At 37.3% G+C, this 19,828-nt stretch overlaps 2 protein-coding genes across 3 annotated transcripts in view; one reads left to right on the forward strand and one right to left on the reverse strand.

The window, feature by feature from the left end:
* POLR2K (RNA polymerase II, I and III subunit K) overlaps nucleotides 1–19,828 on the forward strand; it is a 39,820-nt gene that overhangs the window by 14,695 nt on the left and 5,297 nt on the right. The gene's annotated exons all lie outside the window — the stretch shown is intronic.
* On the reverse strand, nucleotides 7,171–15,544 carry FBXO43 (F-box protein 43). The gene is made up of 4 exons (XM_030862990.2): nucleotides 14,058–15,544; nucleotides 11,716–11,818; nucleotides 7,515–7,718; nucleotides 7,171–7,419 (listed from the first exon to the last, which is right to left on the reverse strand). Exons 1-4 carry the CDS (start codon nucleotides 15,527–15,529, stop codon nucleotides 7,171–7,173), a joined length of 2,028 nt encoding a protein of 675 aa, XP_030718850.1. The 5' UTR covers nucleotides 15,530–15,544.

Raw genomic sequence — 19,828 nt, forward strand, 5'->3', positions numbered from 1 at the left:
AAAGAAATAAAAGGAATACAAATTGGAAAACAATGAGTAAAACTGTCACTGTTTGCAGATGATATGATACTATACATAGAGAATCCTAAAAATGCCACCAGAAAACTACTAGAGCTAATCAATGAATTTGGTAAAGTTGCAGGATACAAAATTAATGCACAGAAATCTTTTGCATTCCTATACACCAGTGATGAAAAATCTGAAAGAGAAATTAAGGAAACACTCCCATTTACCATGGCAACAAAAAGAATAAAATACCTAGGAATAAACCTACCTAGGGAGACAAAAGATCTGTATGCAGAAAACTATAAGACACTGATGAAAGAAATTAAAGATGATACAAACAATTGGAGAGATATACCATGTTCTTGGATTGGAAGAATCAATATTGTGAAAATGACTATACTACCCAAAGCAATCTACAGATTCCATGCAATCCCTATCAAACTACCAGTGGCATTTTTCACAGAAGTAGAACAAAAAATTTCACAATTTGTATGGAAACACAAAAGACCCCAAATAGCCAAGGAAATCTTGAGAAAGAAAAATGCAGCTGGAGGAATCAGGCTCCCTGACTTCAGGCTATACTACAAAGCTACAGTAATCAAGACAATATGGTACTAGCACAAAAACAGAACCATAGATGAATGGAACAAGATAGAAAGCCCAGAGGCAAACCCATGCACCTATGGTCAACTAATCTATGACAAAGGAGGCCAGGATATACAATGGAGAAAAGACAGTCTCTTCAATAAGTGGTGCTTGGAAAACTGGACAGCTACATGTAAAATAATGAAATTAGAACACTCCCTAACACCATACACAAAAATAAACTCAAAATGGTTTAGAGACCCAAGCGTAGGTCCGGACACTATAAAACTCTTAGAGGAAAACATAGGCAGAGCACTCTGTGACATAAATCACAGCAAGATCCTTTTTGACCCACCTCCTAGAGAAATGGAAATAAAAGCAAAAATAAACAAATGGGACCTAATGAAACTTCAAAGCTTTTGCACAGCAAAGGAAAATATAAACAAGACCAAAAGACAACCCTCAGAATGGGAGAAAATATTTGCAAATGAAGCAACTGACAAAGGATTAATCTCCAAAATTTACAAGCAGCTCATGCAGCTCAATAACTAAAAAACAAACAACCCAATCCAAAAATGGGCAGAAGACCTAAATAGACATTTCTCCAAAGAAGATATACAGACTGCCAACAAACACATGAAAGAATGCTCAACATCATTAATCATTAGAGAAATGCAAATCAAAACTACAATGAGATATCATCTCACACCAGTCAGAATGGCCATCATCAAAAAATCTAGAAACAATAAATGCAGGAGAGGGTGTGGAGAAAAGGGAACACTCTTGCTCTGCTGGTGGGAATGTGAATTGGTACAGCCACTATGGAGAACAGTATGGCGGTTCCTTAAAAACTACAAATAGAACTAACATATGACCCAGCAATCCCGCTACTGGGCATATGCCCTGAGAAAACCATAATTCAAAAAAGAGTCATGTACCAAAATGTTCATTGCAGCTCTATTTACAATAGCCAGGAGATGGAAACAACCTAAGTGTCCATCATCGGATGAAGGGATAAAGAAGATGTGGCACATATATACAATGTAATATTACTCAACCATAAAAAGAAACGAAATTGAGCTATTTGTAATGAGGTGGTTGGACCTAGAGTCTGTCATACAGAGTGAAGTAAGTCAGAAAGAGAAAGACAAATACCGTATGCTAACACATGTATATGGAATTTAAGGAAGAAAAGGTCATGAAGAACCTAGGGGTAAGACAGGAATAAAGACACAGACCTACTAGAGAATGGACTTGAGGATATGGGGTGGGGGAAGGGGAAGCTGGGACAAAGAGAGAGAGTGGCATGGACATATATACACTACCAAATGTAAAATAGATAGGTAGTGGGAAGCAGCCGCACAGCACAGGGAGATCAGCTCGGTGCTTTGTGACCACCTAGAGGGGTGGGAGGGAGGGAGATGCAAGAGGGAAGAGATATGGGAACATATGTATATGTATAATTGATTCACTTTGTTATAAAGCAGAAACTAACACACCATTGTAAAGTAATTATACTCCAATAAAGATGTAAAAAATAAATAAATAAATGTTGAAAATTCCAAAAAAAAAGAAAAATTGTACAGATTAACAGGTTTGCAGAGCCGAAATTGAGACACAGATGTAGAGAACAAATGTATGGACACCAAGGGGGGAAAGCAGCGGGGGTTGGGGTTGTGTTGTGATGAATTGGGCGATTGGGATTGACATGTATACACTGATGTGTATAAAATTGATGACTAATAAGAACCTGCTGTATAAAAAAATAAATTAAAAAATTTTTAAAAAAGAAAACAAAGACTAAAAGCTCAGTAACAACCTATTTGTCCATCTGGACGGGTTTGGGTTCTATTATGGTACAACCACAGGCAGCTAGTGAAAAGAATGAGGCAGCTCTGTATCAGTGATAGATAAGGAAAAGAGATAGATAAGGAAAAAGCAAGGTGCAGACCAATGTCACCACGCACAATGAGTGGGTTTCTTATTTGTTTGGTTTAAGAGATATGGGGATATATGTATATGTATAGCTGATGCACTTTGTTATAAAGCAGAAACTAACACACCATTGTAAAGCAATTATACTCCAGTAAAGATGTTAAAAAAAAAAAAAAAGAAAATGATTCATGGAAAGAAACTAAGGATTAGCTGGATTTGATGGGATTTAGAGTGGCAAGAGAGAGAAGAAGCAGGAGAAAGCACAGGGGGAGTTTAGAAAACAGTAAGGGAGTCTGGTTTGGCTGGAAGAAAGTGTAGAGTGGAATGGTGGGAGAGATTGCTAGAAAGTTAGGACCATTAGGAGATCCTAAATTCTGCCACATCTTTAATAGGAAGCAACATAATTGGAGCCATGTTTTAGTACAAATAACCTGGCAATGGACACTAGGACAGAGTCAGATGGGCAGAAAGTAGAAGCAAAGAGACCTGTTAGGAGGCATTGAGCAGAATCTAGGCAGGATGTGATTATGACCTGAACCAGCACCATCTTTCTGCAGAAATGAGAATTCCAGAGGGAAAAAATTGGTAGCATGCCATCAGCATTCATAATCAGCACTCACCTCCATGTTTCTACTGCTCCTTCCACTCCTCTGGCTCCACAGTCTGTGATGAAGGAGCCAGCATGGCAGAGCCATTGGGCAAGAGAACACAGATGGCCAAGTTACGGACCCAGCCGCCAACAAGGTGTTCTGCTAAAAGTCATCCCGGAAAACAGTACACTCTTGCAAGTCAGCTAAAGTATTTTAATTACCAACTCTTAGTAATAACTATTACCAAAATTTATTCTATATACCCTTTAAAAATTAAGTCAAGGAACATTTCCCCTATCTGGCAGTGTCACACCACATCAATATCAAATATATAAAAGCTAAATTTACTTTTTTTTGAAGGTGAGCCAAAATCACCATAAATGAGTCTTTGGTGCCCCCTTGTGGAATGTTTAGTGTGAGCTTTGAAATATTTACCCTCCTCCACACAGAAACAATAATGGGTATTTTATTTCCATCTTTTAATATATTATACTATTTTTAAGAGACACAATTTAAAATAAATCCATATAAGTAACTTAATGCAAACCAGGAACATAAGAGATCAAATGTAGAAATGTTCAGTAGTTTTTTCAGTCATAAATTTTTGACGGTTTTGCTTTGTGTCGTAAATTGAGGAAAGGTAATTTAAAAAACTTAGCTTTACGCAGTGCTACATAAGTATCAAAAATGTTTTCTCGGGCTTCCCTGGTGGCGCAGTGGTTAAGAGTCCGCCTGCCGATGCAGGGGACGCGGGTTCGTGCCCCGGTCCGGGAAGATCCCACATGCCGCAGAGCGGCTGGGCCTGTGAGCCATGGCCGCTGAGCCTGCGCGTCTGGAGCCTGTGCTCCGCAACGGGAGAGGCCACAACAGTGAGAGGCCCGCGTACAGCAAAAAAAAAAAAAAGTTTTCTCAGTAGTACTTCTACCATTAAATTATTGATAAGAATTCCATAAGACCTTATTAAGCCTTTAAAATAGCTGGAATAGATTTTAAAATCTATTATTTTCGCCCGTAGAAATGCTATAATAAAATGATCAGATAGCTCTTAAAGTGTTGTTTCACTTTATATGACTTATCACAAGTTTATCACCATTTTTTTCCAAACTAGGGGGTCAAAATAAAAACATATCCATCATTCCTGGAATCAAGTAGAAGTCAAATAGAATATTCTTGCCCACTTGCTAGCAAGGCTGCAAGGGGGGCACACAATAGGGGGAAACGACAGAGACTGTTATCCTAAATCAGTAGAAGGTAAAGAATTTATTGGTTTTCCCCAGAATTAATACTAATTATTTTCCTAATGTCTTCATTAAGAAGTGAAACAGAAGAATAAAGTGCCAAATTTAATCATCTTTCTTGTTTTGGAATCTTGGGAACTGAGTAGTCCCATCAAGAAATGATCGGTGAGCTTCTTCTTCTTACTTACTCTCACACAATAATCAGAACCTATAAGAATGTAGTCATTACTGGAATGTGGTAATACTTATTCTTGTCTTCATGCCTTGTATCTTTAGATTACACAGACCTTGGGATGGAACCAGTGGCCTTCCTCTGGAACTGAGTTCTCAAGATAATTGTATTCATGCAGTTCATTTAGTTTATCAAATGAGATAGTTGTTTAAGCCACTCATGAGCTAAGGAACTACTCTATTCAGGCATAATTGTTCTAACTTAGAATTTTTTTCCTGGTATACCAAAAGATTTTTCTTAAATGGCAAAACAATCTTCCATTAAAGACATGGTAATTATATGCATCTTGAATTTATCAACAAGGGTTCTGCAAAGAGTTTTGTCACATACAAGTGGCAGACTACCTCTGCTAGAATCCTGGTTCCCCACACTTGCTATCTGTGTGATTTTAGATTATTTAACCTGATTCTTGGTTTCCTGATTAAAAAAAGGAATGATAACTGCATTATAGAGTTGCTTTGAGGAATAAATGAGTTAACTCATGTAAAGGACTTAGAACAGTGCCTGGACATAGCAAATGCTCAATTAATTGTTTGTTGAATTTTTTTTCCAACCAAACAATTTTCACAAGCAGGTTAGAGGTTGACTTTACAGTTTCATTCAGCATAGTGTTAATGATATCAAGATCATATGCTCTATCCCCACAAATGTTATTTCACTTTATTGTATTCACATACAGCCAAACGTGTAGTAACACTGATTGGTGTTAACAGGGTAATTTCACAATACATCATTTCTTTTAACTTCCCTTATTTATAGTTAAAGAAATATACTCAGAATCAATAAGTGACTTGCATAAGGGCACAGCTAGTAAGTAGTTCAGGATACCAACCCAGGCTTTTTGATTCCTGGCCTAGTATTCCTTGCATTACACCCTAACTAGTTAAAGAAAAATCAGCTAAAAGAGTGAGTAGACCAAACAAATCTATTGATTAGATTACACGTTTAAAATCAATTTAAGAAATCATTTAGATTCTACTTTTTCATGTAATCAAGCGTTAATCAATGAAATCAAGCATTAAAAATTAACAAATTATTAGGATAGCGTTATAATGGTTTACTTGGATAAAAAGTTAACACTGATAGCACTAAAAAAAATCCACTCATTCAATAAATATTTACTGAGCACCTGCTGCTTGCCTGGTACCAGGCTAGGTGTTAGGGATACAACGGTATTTAAATCAAATATGACAGGCCTTCACAGAGCTTACAGTCTCATGAGGAAAGAAAATTAAAAAACAAGTTAAGCAAAGTGAAACTAAGTGCCACGACAGAGGAAGCACAGGACGCTATTGGAACATACGGCTAGGGTAGCTGCACCAGCCAGTTACTATAATACATAATAATTTACAACAATTAGAATAATGATGATTATTTTCTGGATATCTGGAGACTTTAATAAAGTTATTCATGAATACCATATGATTTTCTTCCAGTTAACCTACCTACCTCTTGAACTCATCACAAATGTAAAACCTACCAATAAGAAGCTTGGAATTAGCTTCACTCATTAACTTTTGAATTTCTACTCTGATCTTTTGTCTTCAGAAAGTTTTATTTTTATTGTAAACTCATTTAAATATGTGGTATTAAGTCCTTATACTATTTCACTCATATTGACTTTATTACAATACTCATCCCAATTTAAAGCCAGAAATTTTTTTTTTAATTGAACTTCCATCGTTTAACAGTTCCTTCAGTAGAGAGGAACACATGTCGATTATTGATTTCTAAAACTAAATGTGGTAAAATCTTCTTTTTCACCACCAGAGTGAAATAAAATACTACTTTCTTAATGGACTGAGCAACCATAAGATGACAAATGTGACACACTGAGAGGGCAATGTGACTGCAACATACAAAGTGCCTCCTCATGGACCAGAGGTAGGGTTCCAGATTTCTACATTGCACTACTGACAATTTCATGTGTAACAAGGTAAAGGAAACTTACGTGTGACTTATGGGTGTTTATTACCTAAGACTCTCATGGTGAATAACCATATATATCTAATAATTTACTTTTTACTTCTTAGTTATCAATATTAAGTAAATTTTATTTAACCAGAAGTCTGCCCAAATATGACATTAATTAAATTAAGAGAAAGATTGAGATTATAAATTCAACAGAACTTCTGAAAACATTTTATTTACATTTCATTTCAGTCAAATATTCAAAGATTTTGAAATCTATAAGGCCATCTATCTCAAGTTCAGAATTTTTAATACTATTTGGAAAACTACTTTTGAAAAGTAATCGAAGAACATTTCAACACATAGTGATGAAATGCACAATTTTTAAATGTTACATGAAACAGTTAAATACATATATATAACACTGAAAATTCTTTATTTAAAAACACTAAATTATTAAAATGAGTAAAAATGACATTGTAAAATAAGATTTTTTCAAAGCTCACTACTTTAAAGAAAACATACAATGACATGGATCACAATATATACAAAGTAGGAAATAAATCATCATCTGTCATTGATGGGAAGACTTGCATGCTTTCAAAATATTCATAATTTTAAGCCAAACAAAATGTTGCTTAGAGGGAATCCTTCTTTTATATGTGAAGTCTCTTTAGAGGCGTTTTAAATTCCGCTTACTCTGGGCACTTCCTGGAAGAGCATCTTTTCTATTTCTTGGCTTTGCTGCTCCTCTACTACATTCTTCAGACCCATGATAAGCACACAAACATAACACACAAAAGTCAAAACCACAGGCTGTGCTGCTACATAGTCCCCTTTTCTTATAAGGCTGGTACTTAGCAGGGGACTGGCACCTTGGGCAAGGTTTTAATGCTTCATCAATAAAAAGTGTTTTGGCAACCTGTAGTAAAAGCACACAAACTAAATCTTCCATTTTCGCATAGAGAATTGCTTTATTTCAAACTCTGTAAATATTTAATAACTTACGATACTCACCTTAACATATTCTTCCTGTTTACTACTTAAATGAGTAACAGAAGAACTCGCTATAGGTGTCAAAACTTCTCCCCAGGGAGAAAATGTTGAAACTTGTTCTTTCTGAAAACCTGGTGTCCTAGCCTGTGCTTGCACAGATCTTAAAGCTGATCGATTTAAAAGATGGAGCCGAGTGGCAGCATCATCAACATTTAATATAGCCCCCTGTGGTAAAAGACAAGAGGGGTCAACACTGTAATATCAAAAGTTCCAGGACAGCTTTCTGATGCACATGTATTTAAATGTTTGGAAGTGGTTTTACACTACTGGAATTTTTTCCCTAAACCTTTCCTTTTTAGAAAAAAGGGGGAAAAAAAAAAAAAAAACCCTCTCATCTAGCATTTAAAAGTCAAAGAAAAAGAAAAAATTAAGACAATAAATGCTAGCTTTAAGTTTGCATGCTTGGTTATTTTTCTGTTTAGAGCATGGGTTTGCAAACTTTTCCTGAAAAGGACCAGATAGTTACAAGCTACTTAATTGTTGTTTTAGCAAACACAGCTATGGATATATGTAAATGAAAAGAGCAGGGCTGTGTTCCAATAAAACTTACTTTAAAAACACAGGTGATGGACAGGATTTGGCCCACAGATCAGAGTTTACCAAGTCCCCTTTTAGGCCAAGGTGTAAGAGGAGGTGAATCAAAGCTTACTATGGGACATCATGGAATTCTTTGAAGGTTTCTTACCTTAGCCGCATGTCAGAAAAATAATGGACCTGGTTAGACCATGAAACCCAATTTGTTTGGCTGGTTTATACAAATACCAGATACTTGCAATGCTTGATTAATTTTTACAGTTGAGTTTTAAACAGCTTTGATATTTTAAAAGGAGAAAAAAATGTCTCTTATTTGAACTGGATTTCCACATTACTCAAATATTTAGCCAAGAAATATTTTCAGTGAATAATCCTTATAGCCTTCTATTTTGTTAAGATTGGGAATGAGAAAAATAGTAATTTTTTTTTAACAAATTGGCATTTGTAACCAATTATCAAAATAAAATGTACTACAGGTGAATTTCCTTAAGTGTCCAACTATAGTTGTGTTTCCTCTCCCTTGATAGTCTCCTTTTGCCAGAGTTGGCTCCTAAATGGGGAGAGTTAAAAATATGAGAAATGACAGTAGGATAAGTATAGGAATGAAGTTAGCTGGCCATGAAAAATTATGCCATTAACAGTTTAACAACATATGCATAAGTGTGATGGATGAATATTGGTTTTCAGAAATTAGAATTAATACAGTTGAACTTATTCAAGGACTCAATACATCTCTTTATGTTACACTTTATAAATGATTTGCAGCCTAAGCTAGAAGCGTATGACACAAGAGCATACTAAAAGAAGACACCCACTGGATTTCGATGCAGTTGGCAAACACAGTGATGCTGCATGCACCAAAAAATGAATAGAGATATGTTGTTGAAGCAAATTTCATCCACAGAAGAAACATTCATTCATTTAACAAACATTCATAAAACATCTACTAGGTGTCGAGTGAATAAAACAGTCGAATCCCTGCCCTGTTGGAGCTTAAAATGTGTGCTACTATCTCTGAACAGTATAAGGTCAAGCAGTCGACAAAGGCACGCATTCATGAGCACCAACATTTTTCAAAATATAATCTCCATCACGTTACCAGAATATATTTAAATGTGACATGGGAGTCACCTTACTGATGTTCATTTCCATGATTATAAGAAAACAGTGAAGACTACAGTAAATTAAGAAATTCAATGGAAAAAGTGTGATATTCTGATTTTAATGGTCATTCTCACTGCTGCAAAGCAAACAGATTAAATAGAGATCCTATCACACATAGCTGGTGTGTGCGTTTTAATTTTTACATATAAAGGGCTTTCAGTGACACTATACAAGTATGAGGAAAACCACCAAACAACTTTGTTTTATAATTTTTCTGTTTTGGTTAATGATATACATTAGGATAGTTCAGGTAGAAAGCAACCAGTCCATTTCAGAAGAGGAGGGCAAAAGGCATCTGGAAGGATGTCTCTGAGGAAAAGAGGGAACAGGTAGAATACCTGATACATTCAGAGTTAAGAGGAGATTTCCAGTTCTGGCGGATAACAGGAGATGAGTCAGGGATCTGTATAGAGAAACAATAAGCAAAAAAAAAAAAAAAAAGAAGAAAAGAAAGAAAGAAAGAAACTGGGCAATTATTAACTCTGAGGAAAAAAGGTATAACAGGTATAATCATACTGTACTACATGTCACAGCTGTCAAAAAGTCGTAAGAATCTCAACGCAGTCTTCATAATGTCAGCACCTAATTCTAATTTGCTCCCAAACAATGGTGTAGTTACATTCATAAGATAGGAGAAAGGACTTCAAAGGGAGAGGTGGGTAGATAGGTAGTGGTGAGAGGTTAGAGAACTCACCTAGTCCCTCTATAGAAAAAAACAAAAGAAGAAACAGCAGTAAAGGCATGCCATTCAGAAATATGGAGGTAAATATCGAAAGGAACAACTAAAAAGTGATTGCCTCGATGGGGCAAGAATCAAGAGTAGGAAGGGCAGGAGAATATGTGCTTTCTTATAAGCCTTAAAGTGCAATTTGATGTTTTAAACCATGTACTGTGTCTACTGAAAAAAAAATTTAAAGCAAATCAGAATAAAGGAAAATACTCAAGTAAGGAAAAAGTACAGTCCTTTAAGAAACCAAGTTAAAAAAAAAATTGGTGGCTAGGATATGAGGGTAGAATGCTTTATCTAGAACTACCCAAAGGCTTATCAATACAACATGTTTCTTCCACATAGGATGTAAAGAGTACATGGAGCTAAAAGTTTAATATTAATGGGTACTTGCTTAAAAATGTGCTTTTGGTCTGTCCTTAGCATGTAGGGAGCCACTCTAAAAAGATAAGTTAAGAAGGAAATTTATATCTTCAGTATTATAAGCTCCCAGAGCCAGCAGCTGCAGCAGTAGCCTAGAGCCGTGAGTCAGTCGTGAAGGATTATTATAGGTGAGAAGGTAAAACGTTTCTTCAAATAAAATAGAAAGTCAATACTTTAGTTAATAGCGGTCCCTAATATTTCCTTGGAATGAGAAACTCCCCAATCTGTATCTAGGTGTTCATATTAGTTTATACCATGCTTCATCTCAGTTATTATATTTCACCAAATTATAAATTTACTTATGTTATTAAACACTTTTTACTAGAACAAGAATAAGAAAGTTAATTCTCAGAGTTTCTTTTGGTATTGATGCCTAAGAAAGGTCTAAAAGTTGAATATACAGTAAATATGGGTGCCAGAGTCATCAGATGCCTGTTATACAAAGTAGTATCCCCAGAAAGAATTAATCAGCTTCTGTAAAACTTTTCTTGTAACTTCAAAGCTGGACCTCAAATCTTCAAGAGAGCACAAGTTTATGATGTCTTACAAGTACCAATCTGCCATGCTCACTCACCTCCAGGCCTCCATATATGCTATTCCCTCTGCTGAAACACTTTCCCTAACTCGTTATTCAGCTCTCAGCTGAGATGCATTTTTTCCTCCTCTTGATCCCCACTCCTTTTAAATGTTCAATAGAGAGAACTCTAGGCTTCCTCTAACACACCTGTACTGTAATCCCCTGTTTGTAACTATCACTCACTGGGTATCACCCACTGGCACTGGGTATGAGTGCCAGGAAAGCAAGGGATCACGTCACAAATGTTCACATTGTAATCTGAGCAACTGCATGTAGTATCTACTCAAAAGACTGGATGGGAAAATGCTATAAGGATGTCTAACTATGAATAGGGTCCAGCATATCCTATTCAAATGGTATTCAAATACTGCTAACAGCATACACACTTAACAACAAAACCCAGTAAGATGTTCTTGATGTCAGTTAGGCTACTCCACTGATGCACTGGGTAGAGATGGAGTTTGGGAAAAATAAAGAGTTTATGAGTGCATGAGTTCCCTGGTGGCCTAGTGGTTAGGATTCCAGGCTTTCACTGCCGTGGCCCAGGCTCAATCCCTGAGATTCCACAAGCCACGTGGCACAGCCAAAAACAAACAAAAAAAGAGTTTATGAGTCAATGTTGGTAAATGGAAAGGTTAAAATAAAAGATAGCAGGAAAACCAAATGAGGTTGTCCAGCCATATGGGATTATTAGATATTTATACAAATCCATTTTAGAATAGTATTATATATATTACCTCAGTATCTGTTTTCAGTTGTGTGATATGAAATTTCCTCCTCTGATTTGCTTTTTTATCTTGAATAATAATTTCACGCCAATTTTTGCTCACTTTCCAAATACTGTAACAAAAAGATCAGTCCTTATATTGTATATATTCCACAGAATTAATATTTTTCATACATGACAATAAGAAAAAATCATTTTAAAAGATTTTGGATAGTTTATTTAAAGCTAAAATTTTACATTAAAAATATGACTTGATCTGCATAGTTGTGAAAGAATACCTATTAAAATATGCCAGCATCATATTGACAGATTACTATCTCATAAATGGTTAAGGAAAAAACAAAGTTTCATATAAACCCAAATGAGTCCACTGTGAGGCTGATTAAGAGGATTTAACTTAGACATGACACTAAGATTAAAAATTTGGAACATGACATGCAGCAAATGATTATCAACCGTAGTGCAAGAGATTCTATAAATTTCTCCTATTATTGTATTTAACAAATTTCTGTCACTTTGATTAAATAAACACAAAAGCAATCAGTCCTTTATTGGAAGTACTAAGTGCCAAATACAGTTGATCCCTGAACAACATGGGTTTGAATTCTGTGGATCGGATCCACTTACAGGTGGATTTTTTCAGTAGTAAATACTACACAGACTGGTTGGTTGAATCCAGGGATGCCGAACCGCGGATACGGAGGAAACTCGGATATGGAGAGCTGACTATAAATTATACAAAGATTTTTAGACTGCATGGCAGAGGGTCAGCGCCCCTAATCTCTGGCTGTTCAAGGGTCAGCTGTAATAAACATTATTGTGGGTAGCACTACAAAGTTCCTATTTTATAAACCAAAGTTTATAAGACTAAAGCAGCTAAAGAAAAACACAATTTATGTCTAGTGATTGCTTATTTATCAATAACTTGGACTACATTCATTATTAAAGAAAAGCTAATCCTGCAACTGTTAATATGGTCTTTTTTTATTACTTTAACTTAACAAATCACTCAAAGTGAATGAGGTCAGGAGAAGGTTATGGAGGGCCCCAGGTTACAGCTGAGTTGTCAACACTACTATTCTTCCAGTTACCGTGGCCACTTCAATTGCCATTGCCTCTCCTTAAGCCGATACATGTGCCTTATATCAGATAGATGGAGAGATATAGGCAGAAAGTCACTCATTAATGGGGAAGAAATGAAATACATGTTTGGGTATTTGCCTCAGCTATTTCAACTTACCGTAATTTCTCATATTACCAAGAATAAGCGCTGCCAAGATTATACATGCACTCTGCAATACAAATACTATAAATCTAGAGGGATGGCAGCAAAGGCAATTATTGAAATATGACTGAATATCATTTGTTCCTACAAGCGAGCAGAGTCACCCAAGTTTTAATTCTAACTGGTCTGTATCCAAATACTCCAGCATATAAAAATAAAATTCCTATGTCGCAGCCATCTCCTTATTTTTTTAAACAAGTAATTTATCTCATTTGAACATTTTTTTAAAGGCACATGTATGTAGGCCATTAAGCTGCTTATCATCCTACTTGGGTTACACCAAAGACATTCCTGATCAAGGCTATTCTGAAAGGACTTAAACCTTAATAAGAGTTTTGGGAAAATATGGGCTTAGAAATCAGAGGGCTCAGCTGTAGACCTGGATCTGTTTCTGTCTCCTTGAGTGACCATTGGCAGATCACTTCTCTGGAGCTCAGTTTTCTCATCTGCAAAATACATGATAGGACTAGACATTTCAGAAGACTTCCAGCTATGAGATTCTATGATTCTCTACAATAGCCTACACTTAATTTATGGGGAAAAGGTGAAGAAGGGTTTTAATAGAAGCAGGGGCCATAAAAGAGTAAGGATTCTATGAACCCAACTCTTCACACATACCTATGGAAAAAGAGGCTCACTAACTCTCTTGCATGTCCTTCCCCAACCATGATCTTACAAAAATCCTGTTCCACATGGCTTCCCTCCTTCCTGGTCACGGCATTCCCAAGGGCCTTGTCTTCTGATAGTCCTGCACTTCGCAAAATTGCCAGTATAAACACAGTTTCTCTTTAGTCTTGTAACTCTAGTTCCTACCCTCAATACTCCTATATACGTGACTTCGTTTCTCTTTACTTATGAAGCGACATTCAATATGCTGAAATTTCTGTGAAATTTCTGAGACACTGAAGAATTTCACTAAACCACCTTTGACAAAATATAAAGTATCCAAGATAGAGATGCTAAAACAAAATTTCAAAAAAAAGTACTCAACTAACAGAAAAGCTTTCCAACTTAAAAAAAAAAGTGATAAAAGGCAGTTTTATTTCAGAAAAAAAAAAATTTCTTACCTGCATAGGCTTTCTGCAGCCAAGGAATCTAAAACCATAGCAAGAACATGCTTTAAGTTTCTGTATTTTAATTCTGTTAAGATGTCCAGTTTTTCTATACCCATTTTCTTGCCAATCAGGCCTGCAAGTACACGCTGTAGTACAGCTATTTTCCCCCCGTCCCTTTCTTCTAACAGTTCACGTGCACCGCTTTGCTGGAGTCTTTTCCTTTTGCTTTTCATAAAGAGCTCATGCACTAACTGCAAGGCTGGGGTCTTTGATAAATTCTTAAAGCTTAAACTCAAATCCCCACTCTTATTGTCACTGCTTGGCTGACTCTCTGAGATGTCTGAAGTGGCCACTGGTGTTGATTCAGAGCCAGAGAGGTTGGGCTGCTTTTCTTCTTCTGTCTCAGATTGTGAGCCTTGCTCCCTAAGGGTGGACAGTCTTCTTAATCTTCCAAGACGCCTTGATCTTCTTACCGTGTCCCTGACTTTGAGAGTTCCCTTATGTTTCTGAAGCAGTTCTTGGAAAGAGCCCTCTTGGTCAGTGAGGGAATCTTCTGATTTATCCAAGCAAAGTGAGTTAAAGCCACTGTCTTCAGGTGTTGAAATATTGCGTCTCACTTCACCTAAAGGAGAAAGCCTTTGACTTACATTAAATTTAACATTTGCTACAAGATTACTTATTGGAGTCACAAATATGTCCTCATCTGTTCCACAAGTTGTTCCACTGACCGAAGAGCCCAGAAGTTCAGGATATGTATTCTCATCATTAATACACAGACTGCTGTCGCTAAAGTCATGTGTGATAGAGTCTTTAAAACTATTGCCTTGAATTGGAGATATACATTCAACTTCAAATAGGCTACAGTTATCTTTGGAATCATCAACTGTGGACGTCTTCTGTTGAGAAAAATTAAGTCTCAATTTTTGACTGCTGGAAGTCGCTTCTTCTGTTTTCAAAGTGCTAGTAACTAAAGAACTAAAATTATTTTGCCTTGGGAAACCTGAAGCACTGCTTGGAATATTTTTTTCTAAATTGGGAACTTGGCTTGTACTACTTTCGAGAGAACTATTTTGTGATTCAAAGTCCCCCTTTAGAAGAGAGAAAGATACATCCAATCTTCTGCGCAGTAAAAATTTTTTTCCACTGACTTTAGGAGTTTCACAAAGGTCTGGGGTTTTATCCTTTTCCTTCCTGGGGAAGACAAATCTCTTTCTTTGAGTGGGAGACTCTAAACTATGTGTTAAGGCCAGACTTGAAGTTTCAGGATGTTCACGGATTAAAGTTGAGCCTCTTTCTTTCTTTCCAAATGATTCTTTATCTGTATTATCAAAGCTGCACGATTTTAACAGCTCACTGTAGCCACTATCTTGAAATGAAGATGTGGAACAAAAGTCTCCAAAGCTGGACGACTTGATGTTGACAATAGGAGAGTCCACCTCATTTCCTGCTCCAGTGCCAGCTTGACCTGAATGCCTTTCTGACATCTTCAAAATCTCTGTTTCTACAAAGTGAAAACAAATTTTATTCTTCCTTTGAAATGAACAGTCTGGCGGCTTACACCAAAATACATTACTTGTTATGAGCACAAATAATAATGGAAAATTGTATGGCAATAAAAAAGTTACTTTAAAAAACAAATTACTCTACACTATACTCATGTTTCTCTTACATAAAACAACGTTTTAACATCGCGAAGACCAAAATTTCCAGGAAATAAATATTCACAGATTACCTAAGCATAGTCTAGGCACCATGCACAAATATTTTCTTGAACTACACTTGAGAAAAAAAAAATCTCATGGCATCATTTTTAGATGATTTTATTACTTTATGACTTTTACAGCGCTAAAGTACATTATTGTAGTTTTAATATTCTAGCTTATTTGTGCTGACCTATATTTTGTCAGTTGGATATTTCCTTTCGATATTTTGCGATGTAAATAAAGCTGCTTAAAAAAAAAAACTATATGCTGATTTTTAAACATGTATTTGGGAAATGTGTCACGTAAGTGCTGCCACTAGACTAAACTGCAATATGGCTAAACAACTCTAGGATAATGTCATTTATACTTGTAACACGGGCCTGTCTCAGAAACTCAGTCCTCCTGACCATTCACAAGGTCTAAATTGGCAGACTTTCACCTTTGCAAAGACTCTTTGGCTCACTAATAAATTACTAACACATTCTTGAGTTAGCCAAAATGAACCCCTGCCCCACAGATACACGGCCATGTCAAACCTGGCAAGTTATACTCATTCATGCCTCATCTTCTAAATATTTTCTATTTGGGGGAAACCCACCCTTTATAATATTCTTGAAATTGCAAATAAAGAATTCAAGTATATTCCTTAAAGAAGAAATGTGATTCAGTTATTATATTTGTAAGGAATGACACTAGGAAATACTTCACTCATTTGTTTTTAAGGAAATACTTTACTCTTTCACCTTTTCAACTCTATCATTGCATTCCTTCTTTGTGGAAACTTGAATTACATCTTAGCTCAAAGTATAAGAAGAAAAGATAAGAAAGTTATCATAGCATATATTTCTGCAGACTATTCAAGGGACACTAAGAAAATTGTCTTTCAAAGCTTTCAAAGCTTTCAAAGCTTTCTCCAGGCCAAGTACACGATTCTTCTCTATTAAAAAGATCCTGGGAAGATGTATTTTAGTTGAGTATAATGGGAAAGTAATTTATTTATGCTTAAGTTACATCAGTTAAATATGTAAATGAATGAGCTTAAAAAAATTGCTACAATAACCACAAAACCAAATAGTTTCTTTATGGTGTAATGATCATTAGGAGATCATTATTACTGGGCAAAGTATCTAGGTGTTTTTCAGTCTTTAAAACCTATATTCCATTTTGATAAATCTCACACATGTTCTCTTCTGATTTAGATTCCCTCAGATTGTGACAATCACTGCTCTCTTCCATACATGCTTACCAGCCAAAATTATCAAACTTTGCTTTCTATAATTCATATTTTATTTTTAAACAATTTGTTTTCAAAATATTAAGTTAATAAGATAGAATGTGTTTTCAAATTACACCTCCATCCACGAATATTTCCCCCTCTCTGAGAATCACTCTATTAAGTTAACAGTTTTCACTCATTTGGTAAAGTTAGGTCCCAGCCTTTTTTTTTAAAGTTGCAACAAATGTAACTATTCTGCTACTTCACCACTAGGTGTCTCACCATGCTAGAATTTGGGAATCTGAGAGGCAAATTGTTAGAAACAAGAGTAGGGGTGCAGAGATCATCCTCTCCCTGCTAAAAACCATAAACCGGTTGCTTTAAACATACAAAAAACTTCCTAATTTTTTCTGTTCATCTACACATTTGAAGTTGCTTCCACCGTGCTTTCTCTGATGTCATCATTTTTTTCACCTTTCATCATTTTCAACCCAAGACATTGGTCTCAAACAAAATGTGGTTATTCAAACTTTAAATTTAAAATTATTTATGCAAAATCGTGGAACGCCTGTTGACTTGTTCAATTTTACTGATTCAACAGTTCACTGATGAATCAAACAAGCCTCTTCAATATTCGTTTTTTAAAACCAGACTCCTGATAAGGATTGAGAACACTTATCTCCATAGCGCTCTTAAAAAAAAAAAAAAAGAACTGATTAACTCAATGAAGTACTTACAATATGATAACAAATTATAACCAAATTTCCTTCATTTGTTAAAGTGTAAAATCTTACCATCAGTAAAGCTTGAGTTCTTAGACGTCAACGTTATGTAGGCTTCCAAAAAAGGAAATTTCTCACTCTGCCTTTAAAATTCGTGCCAAAGTAATACCACTTAAAGAGAAAATTTTAATTTGAACAATTCATTAAAACGTGCAGTAGCACGATACCGGCTAAAATTTGTATACGTGAAGTACATGCTACAGGGATTAGTTCTAACACTTGAAAAGGCCTAAATCATTTTGAATTTCCTCCAGCTTTCCGGACAACAGTAATTTTAATATCTTTGTTTTCTCCAGCTAGCCTTGGAATGGAGGAAACTTCCCAAATTGGGGTTTCTGAGATGCAGTGTAAGCTGCAGCGCGGTCATCTCCTCCCCCAGGAGCAGTCGGCGGGTGGGTGGTTAACGGTCTCCGCAAGGCGTCAATCGGGCCTCTCGTCCCTCCGCGGACCCTCCCCAGGCCAGGCTGTCGGAGGGAGGCCCGGCCTGGCCCCAGGGCCCAGGAAGCCACCCACGGGCTGAGGGAGGGTGGGCCGTCTCCTGGAGCAGAGCGAGGGGAAAGTGAACGGCGTCGGGGCGCCTCTCTAGTCCCGGCACCCAGGAAGCAGAGCGAGAGCGGTCGCGGGGCCAGGGAAGCCCGGAGGCCGCCCAGCCCGCACACATCTGGCGTCCCCCGCTCCCGCCCACCTGGAGACCCGGGGCGGCCGCACCCACGGGGTCGACGGGCGGGCGAGGACCGAGGCGGCTGCCTCTGGAGCGCAGGGGAGGAGCCGCGGCCTCGCCTTCAGCGACGCCAGGCTATGGCAACCCCCACGCCAGCTTCGTGTGGGGCCGCCACGTTTCCCTCCTTCGGTTTGAACGGCCCGCCCTGAGTAACCGCTGCGCGCCGCCCCGCGCCGCCCCTTCCTCTCGCTCCGCGGCGCCCCAGCCGGCGGCCCCGCGACCCGCAGGCCCCCGGCCCAGCCTCCGCCCGAGGAAGTCTGTACTCGCTTTCCCATCCCTCCATGCCCACACCCCTCCGAGGCTCCATGAGGGCTTCCTAATTTGATAGGCTCTTCTCCCCTCCCCATTTTAACTTTGGGGAACACTGTATAGAAAAGTTAACAGGTCCTACAGTGGGATGCTATTAAAAATAATGTAGGAAAACATTCACTTGAAAATGTTTCCGGAAATGAAATCAAGCGTGAAAAGCAGGTTACAAACAGAATGACTCATTTTAGGTTAGAAGTTCAGCTATACACAGGATAAAGTCTGAAAGGTTTGACTAACTTGGTTACAGCATCTCTAGACATCATTATGCTTGTTTTTTTAGGCATCTAAAAAGGGATGTTTTATGTGCCAGGCTCCATCCTTCTGCTCTTGGCAACTTCTTCCTAATTCTTTTTTTCTGGCTTCTTTTCCTCTACTTACTCCCTAAATGGGCGTCCTACCCAACATTTTTCTTACTTTACCATTCTGTGCTTACATAATTCTCATTCAGAGTTAAAAGATTACTTTAAAGCCAGTAACAGCCACTGCTACCACTCTCCTCCGACAGAACATTTCTCCATGTGGATGCCCCACAGTTATCCTAAATGCCATATATCCAAAATCAAACTCACTAACAATGATTAAGCTCTGACTATGTGCCAATTATTGGGCTAGGTACTGGGAATACAAAGATGGAATGGCGCAGTTACTGCCCTGAAGGGCTCACTGGTGTAAGTGCTATAGTAGAGGAATGGTAGTAACACAAAAGAAAAGGGATCAACTAAATCTACAGCGGAAGAGTGGGCAGAGCTACCTTTATATAGACTGTGATATGAGGTGGATTTTGATGGAAGGGTAGCATCTTTAAAGACAGATAACAGGTGATTCTAAACTTGAAACAAAATGTACCAGCAGGAAAATTGAAACAGTTGGGCACATTAGAGAAACTACAAATAATTTGTTACAGCTGGAAACTAAGACTGGTTTGAGGAAAGGGCAAAGAAAATTCTTGACAAGGGGAAGAAGCTAAGCCGTGGAGAGTTTTGGATGCACATTAAGAGTCTGAAGTTTATCCTACGCGCGAGCTTTCTCTAGTTGCGGTGAGCGGGGGCTAC

The sequence above is a fragment of the Globicephala melas genome, chromosome 17, assembly GCF_963455315.2.
Source record: "Globicephala melas chromosome 17, mGloMel1.2, whole genome shotgun sequence".
NCBI classification, from domain to species: Eukaryota; Metazoa; Chordata; class Mammalia; order Artiodactyla; family Delphinidae; genus Globicephala; species Globicephala melas.